Source organism: Salarias fasciatus, chromosome 18 (assembly GCF_902148845.1).
Source record: "Salarias fasciatus chromosome 18, fSalaFa1.1, whole genome shotgun sequence".
Classification (NCBI taxonomy): domain Eukaryota; kingdom Metazoa; phylum Chordata; class Actinopteri; order Blenniiformes; family Blenniidae; genus Salarias; species Salarias fasciatus.
The window spans coordinates 1288245-1295405 of NC_043762.1; the positions used below are offsets into that span (position 1 = coordinate 1288245).

The 7161-nt window shown below is 44.4% G+C and overlaps 1 protein-coding gene across 1 annotated transcript; it reads left to right on the top strand.

Annotated features, from left to right (window-relative positions):
* Positions 1-1100: 1100 nt before the first annotated feature.
* Positions 1101-4883, top strand: LOC115405366 (uncharacterized). The gene is made up of 5 exons (XM_030114931.1): positions 1101-1168; positions 1415-1719; positions 4299-4362; positions 4453-4818; positions 4879-4883. The coding sequence occupies exons 1-5, from the start codon at positions 1126-1128 to the stop codon at positions 4881-4883; spliced, it is 783 nt and encodes a 260-aa protein (XP_029970791.1). The 5' UTR covers positions 1101-1125.
* The last annotated feature ends 2278 nt before the right edge of the window (positions 4884-7161 follow it).

The following is a 7161-nucleotide window of genomic DNA, read 5'->3' on the forward strand; positions in this document are numbered from 1 at the left end:
ATTATGGGACTAACAGCTCTTTAAGATATGATGGGGCCTGGTTGTTCAGAGCTTTAAAGGTGAAGAGAAGGATTTTAAATCCTATTCTAGATTTACAGGAAGTCAGTGAAGAGAAGCTAATATTGGACTGATGTGATCTCTCCTGCTGGTTATTCTCAGAACTCTTGCTGCAGCATTTTGAACCAGTTGAAGACTTTCAGGCAGTTGTTGTTCCCCTGATAACAGGAAGTACAATAGTCTACTCTGGAGGGAACAAATGCATGGATTCATTTCTCAGCATCATTTTGAGTCAACATGTTCCTGATTTTAGAAATATTACGCAGGTGAAAGAAGGAGGTCCTGCAGACCTGTTTAATGTGGGAGTTAAAGGATAAGTCCTGGTCAAAGGTCACTCCCAGGCTCATACGCTCCACCATAAAGTCTCAAGACAGTGAGATCAGTTTGCCGCTGCACTGAAGCACTGCTGAGGCTGTTCAACTCCAACACTGAAATGGAGGACTTCAGTGTGCAGGAGCAGGATGACCACAGTGATTAATGACTGTTCTGGTAGGCTGCTGTACTTATTTATTTTAATGAATGTTCTGAGAATCCAGAAGGGCCTGGACACCTGTGCCTCATACACTGCAGTGGCCAATATATGTTCAAAACTTTGTCTTAAAATCAGTCAGGTGCATTTAATCATCCAACATTCACAGTACATTCATGTTCTGATGGCAAACAGATGATATTGCATTCAATTTAAATAATCTGTTTTTTCGAAATTAATTAATCAAAAGTGAAGTTGTGATGGCTGCAGTTTCATATCTGCTAACTTCTGATTCACTCCCCAACTGTCTGGACTCCAGTCATTAAACCCCTCTGAGGTTCCCTCCTCTGAATGAGTGAAAGAGCTGCTGAAAGTCTGTCAGTGACTCTCTGACAAGCTGCTGGAAGACTTTTTTCACACTGTTCAAGTCAACTTTGGAGCTCCACTAGAGGGCCACATGATCCAGCAGCTGCTGCTCTACTTCTGCACTGTGTTCAACCATTGTGTCAATAAGAAGAGCTGCTGTGAAGACAACTATTGTCACACTGAGTGCTGAACATCAGCTACTTTCTCCTGGTGACTGAAACCTTGTTGGACACATGGAACATTGGCTGTGGATTCTTCTTGCTGCTCTTTTCTTTGGTAAGATACAAAACTCTACATGTTTCCTCTTCAAACACTTGAACACATCACTGAGCTCTACATGAAGAACTTTGAATGTTCAGGATCCACTAAATCACACTCCAGCATTTATGCTGATGTTGTTACCTTGAGAAAAAAATCATTCATGTTGGACATTTATTGAAAACTCTTCAATACTAATTGTTCTCCTTCAGTCAATCATCTGTATTGATTCCTCTCTTCTCTGCATGTTCTCTTCTTCTCCAGAGTGTAAAGGAGAAGACAAAGTGATGCAGCCATCAGGAGATGTTCCTGCTGCTGAAGGAGACTCAGTTACACTGAATTGTACTTTTGAAACCTCCTCCACAGTTCCGACTTTGTTCTGGTACAAACAATCAGTGAACAGTTATCCAGAGTACATTTTGAAACTTGTTTCCAAGAAAGTCTATAATGCAGAAGATTTCCCCAAAGACAGATTTGGTGCTGAGCTCAAAGACAAATCAGTTCCTCTGAAGATCCAGAAGCTTGAGCTGTCTGACTCTGCTGTGTACTACTGTGCTCTGCAGCCCACAGTGACAGGAAACAGCTCAACTGTGGACGAAAAGCTTTGGAGCAAAGACAACACAATCCTCCTCTACATCCACTAGAGGGACTCAACCGACAACAGCTTCACTGAACAATTTTCTTCTCACTAAACAATATATTGACTGAGGAACTAAAATACCAGCAGAAACCTTCATTTATTGCACAAAAATTAATTTGAAGATCACTGAGGAATTAGAAAAATCATGGGTTTAGTGTTTTCACATGACAGAATGTTACATTTTAATCTGGAATTACTTTCCAGTTTTATTCAGTATTCACAGTTTTCATATCGACCTGTTTATTCGAAGCTGCTGCAATTTTTACAGTTACAAGACCAAGAAAATACAGAACTGTTCAATGATTCTACAATTCTACAATTTCATTCAGCAGACGCTTTTGTCCAAAGCGACGTACAACACAAGAAAGAATACAGACATAAGAAAGAAAGAAACCATTGGTAAATGCTTCAGTTGCTTCAAGTGTGATTGGTCAAGGGAGCTGCCATCAAGTTGCAGAAGAGGAGTCACTACCCCCCCTTTTTTTTGTGTGTGTGTGTGTCAACTTAGTCAGTGGTCCATAAGTGCTGGTTTCAGAACACCTGATCTATTCTTCCCTGAACATGGGGTCGGATTAAGACCCTAGGTGTTCTCTGAACAATTGAGTCTTCAACTGTCTCTTGAAAGTAGAAAGAGACTCGGCGGAACGCACCGAGTTAGGAAGTTCGTTCCACCATTTGGGAACAACAGAGGAGAAGAGTCTGGCTGGAGGTTCAGAGCCGAGCTGGACTGGAAGCTCCAGACGTCTCTCACATGCAGAGCGAAGAGGGCGTGAAGGAGAGCAGACCTGGATCAGGGAGTCCAGGTCGGCCGGAGCCGTTCTTGTAAGCGTTTTGTAAGCCAGGAGGAGAGATTTGAATTTGATCCTGGCTGCAACTGGAAGCCAGTGAAGGGAGATGAACAGAGGAGGACATGAGCTCTGTGGGCTGGTTGAAGACCAGACCTGCTGCATTCTGGGTCCTCTGTAGAGGTTTGACTGGACCTGCAGGGAGACCCTCCAGAAGAGAGTTGCAGTAGTCAATGCGTGACACCACGAGAGCCTGAACCAGAAGCTGTGTGGCCTGTTGGGTCAGGACGATGTCAATGATACCTTTGTCTTCATTGTAATGCAATCCTCAGCTTTGACTTTGGTTCCTTTTATACTGAAGGGGACATATTATGCTTTGTTCACTTTGTGGAGAGTTTCTTATAATAGTGTGTTGCCGGAGCCTCATTATGACGCTCAAATTTGAAAATTGTTAGTTTCCTCCCTGTCTTGCTACGCCACGTTTTTTGAAAAAGAAACTGAAGCTGAAACAGTCGAGTTTGAGTTGGGTCCACTTATTCTGAAATAAGCAGATTTAACTCCTCCCCCTGACTGTGCCCCCACCGTGTGTGTGTGTGTGTGTGTGTGTGTGTGTGTGTGTGTGTGTGTGTGTGTGTATGTGTGTGTATGTGTGTGTGTGTGTGTGTGTGTGTGTGTGTGTGTGTGTGTGTGTGTGTGTGTGTGTATGTGTGTGTGTGTGTGTGTGTGTGTGTGTGTGTGTGTGTGTGTGTGTGTGTGTCTGAGTGGGCGTGGACAGATGCGTTCATGTGCATACCAGGAAGCAGGCTCAGAACCAGCCTGTTCTGAGGAGGGCTCCTCAGAGTGACTTTTTAGACCGCTGAAACTCCGAACAAAGGATGAATTTGAGGCGAACAAACTTAAATATCATGTTTTTGGGCTTCTGAGACCGATATGATGTGACTGAAAAATAGCATAATATGTCCCCTTTAAAGGTTTCATGGACAATTTTCCCAGAACTAAGAGTCCAGCGACTGTCGGTGCCTTTCAGAATGGTGAACACGCTCCAGACCATCCTCCTGCCCCTCCAGAGAAAACACCCTCCAGATGTCGGGAGCGAGCGTGCTCGAGCTCACACTGCCTACCTGTGCGTGCACGTCACTGCTTACAGGTCTCAGCATCGCTCAAATGTTCCGTCGCAGACCTTCCTAAAGATTTTCACCAAGTCAGACTCAAAAGTGGAGCTCACAGAATAAATCAATACTCATGTGTGCAGCCAGCAGAGCTCACCAGGTGCAGCATGCTGGACGTCTTTATGTAAGGACAGATTGACTGACATGGTGGAGAGACAGTAGTTGAGGTGGTCCACCTGATCGGGATTATGCGCCCTTTTGGAAAATATGTGGCCCCCGCATAATCAGAGGCAAAAGGGTGATGTATGCATGAATTCATGCGATCGCATAATCGCGTTTTTCTGTAGGGTCGATCCAGCAGGCAGCTTGGCTCAGTGGATTTAGTTCAGAGTTCAGATTAAATAAACCTTTTAGTCACCATCAGTAACTTCTTAAAAGATTACTCTCTACATTTCTGTAGTTTCGGTCAAACTAAGATTCTCCGTCATCCATCTCATGACTGAATGACTTCCTTGTCACTGTGATCAGGCTCCTCCTCCTCATCCACCAGCTGAGTGCTGATGAAGACTAAACAGAGAGATCACAGCCTTCTTTCTACTTGCTGGAGCTCACAGTTACTCATCACTGCAGATATGAGGCCTCTGTTCATCTCAGTGCTGCTGGCTGCTATGAGCCTTGGTATGAACACAACTCTGTTTCTCTCACATCAACCCAACATGGACATGATTCTCTAGCAGCACACTCACACTGTTTGTTGGTGTTTTACAGGATGCAGAGCTCAAAAAGACAACGTGCTGCAACCAAGAGGAGAAGTGACTGCTGATGAAGGACACTCAGTAACACTGGACTGTCTCTATAACATCAGTTATGGTTCAAATGAGTATCTCTTCTGGTACAAACAGGAAGGAAACAAAAGCCCCAAATTCATCCTGAGTCGCTTTAAAGTCGGTGAGGGGAAAACAGAGGATGAAGAAAAATATTCATCCACACTGGATTCCAGCTTGAGATCAGTTCCTCTGACGATCCAGAAGCTTGAGCTGTCTGACTCTGCTGTGTACTACTGTGCTCTGCAGCCCACAGTGACAGGAAACAGCTCAACTGTGGACGAAAACCTCTGGAGCAAAGACAACACAATCCTCCACTAGAGGGCGCCCCACTCCATGTCACTGCTGTGGTTTGTTCTGCTGCATGGAGTTTAGATTCACTCATAAGAAACAGTGGAGAAAAACAAAAACAGGTCAATCTTTTGGAAGTTTCCTGGATTAAATAGTCATGAATTTAATTTTAAGCATCATCTGAGTCCCGACGAGCAATCACATTTACAATGACATGGAGTTTTACTTCATAACACACAAAATAAATACCAGATTCAATGTTCTCATAAGAGAGAGCCACAAATGTCTGCAATGTTGGACTACAATGTCACAAAACTCCTTTTCCAAATACACTTTATTATTTTGCATTTTCAAACTTTGAGCCAAACCAATAATAACTGGTTCATGGTGTTGAATCACTCTGAACAATGAAAACACTGAAACCTTTTAACTGCTGACATGAAGCCTGTTTCACAGCTGGTTCAGAGACACAACAGGCCAACAGAAGAGGATCATTAGAATGTGGAGGATGGTGGAGGGAGCATCATGTTCCCTGTCCTCAGACACTTCTTCCAGCTCTTCCAGGAGGATCCCAAAGCATTCCCAGGCCAGTCGAGACAGTGTGTGTCCAGAGCCTCCTCCTGCCAGGACATGTCCAGACCACCTCCCCAGGGAGGCGTCCAGGAGGCGTCCTAAACAGATCCCGAGCCACCTCAGCTGACTCCTCTTGATGTGGAGGAGTAGTGGCTCTATGCCGAGCTCCTCCCTGGTGACTGAGCTTCTCACCCGGTCTCCGAGGGAGCATCCATCCACCCCACACAGGAAGCTTTCAGCTGCTTGTATCTGTAGGGCTTCACTTTGTGGCTCAGCTCCCTCTTCACCACGATGGACCAATACAATGACCACATGACTGCAGACGCTGTCCAGAAAAACTCTGAACAGAACCGGTGACAAAGGGCAGCTCTGCTGGAGTCCATCATGCACCGGGAACAGGTCTGACTTACTGCCGGCAATGCAGACCAGACTCCTGCTTTGGTCAAACAGAGACCAGACGGCCCAAAGATGAAGTTCTTCTCCTGCTGCTTCTTTCAGAGACCAACAATATTAGAGTCCACCTCCTGGTACAACAATGATAAATTAAACCAGCAATAAAGGTTTCAGTCCAGTGTCTCCCTCCTGACTGCAGAGGAGGTTTGACTTGACTCATGTGATTTGATCTCATCATTCTTTAGGTGCAGTCAGTGTTTCCAGCAGGAGAGATGGAAAAGCAGCCTCATAGCATGATGATACCTCCACCATGTTTTATCATCCCAGCCTGGACTTTTCTTTCTGGGCTGTTTGAAACTATCAAAAGCTTCACTGAACATTTTTTCCTTTCACTCCACATTCAGTAAACATTGGGGCACTTTTAATGAAGGGAAAACTTTTAAAGTTTGCAAATCGTTAAAATACTGAGACAATCAGACATTGAGGGAGGAGCTGAGATGTTTCTGAAAAGGTGAAGAGAGGGAAACGTTCACATTGGTGTGTTTGAGGACAGTGCTGGTAGATGAAGATCCAACCTGCTGCTCTCACATCTGTCACTGTGACATGATGAGGAGGAGGGACTTCCTGTCCAAACAGAGAAACCTGGCTGTCACCATGAGAAACCACACACACTTTACAAAGTTCACTCTGAGGATCACTGAGCACTTTTAGTTGAACATGATGCTTTTAGTGTCACTGCTGCTCCTCCATACATTCACTGGTAAGTCTACAATTCATCTCTTCCTCTTCTGTTCACTGACAGCTGGATTCACATCTCATCATTTATTCACTGATGTTTCAATGTTACACAAGAAAGCAGAGAAAATACAAAGCTGCTCACTAACTTTAAGATTCCTTTGTCTTTGTTTCCCTGCAGACATCATCTGTGAAGACCTCAAACCAATCAAGAATGAAGAGCTCAGTTTGTCAGGCAGCAACGTTTCTCTGGTCTATGAGTACCAAAAACTACAACTTGGAGATTACTTCTTCTGGTATCGACAATATCCAGGAAAACCTCCACAGTTTCTCATCTCTCACTCAGAATCAGGAGCATTGTATAAAAATCCAGTTCCAGGACTGGAGATCAAGGTGACAGAGAAACAAATCCATCTGATCATCTCCTCTGCTGCAGTGTCTGACTCTGCTGTGTACTACTGTGCTGTGAGGCCCACAGTGACAGGAAACACACAACCTCTCTACAAAAACCTGACAGCTGCTCACTGAGGAGGTTCACATCAAAACGAACGTCCTTTAGAACAGCGCCCTCCAGTGGAATTTCTTGGAACAGTATTCTGTGTCATTTCAGTTCCAACACTTTCACATTTAAATTCAAGGTCACTCATTCATCAATACATTT

Excerpts from the sequence above, each read along its gene's own strand:
- LOC115405366 (XM_030114931.1), top strand. The coding sequence starts at position 1,126 with ATGGAACATTGGCTGTGGATTCTTCTTGCTGCTCTTTTCTTTG. Across the intron at positions 1,169-1,414 it reads TCTTGCTGCTCTTTTCTTTG|AGTGTAAAGGAGAAGACAAA; the intron begins GTAAGATACAAA and ends CTTCTTCTCCAG. Across the intron at positions 1,720-4,298 it reads ACTGTGCTCTGCAGCCCACA|TTACTCATCACTGCAGATAT; the intron begins GTGACAGGAAAC and ends TGGAGCTCACAG.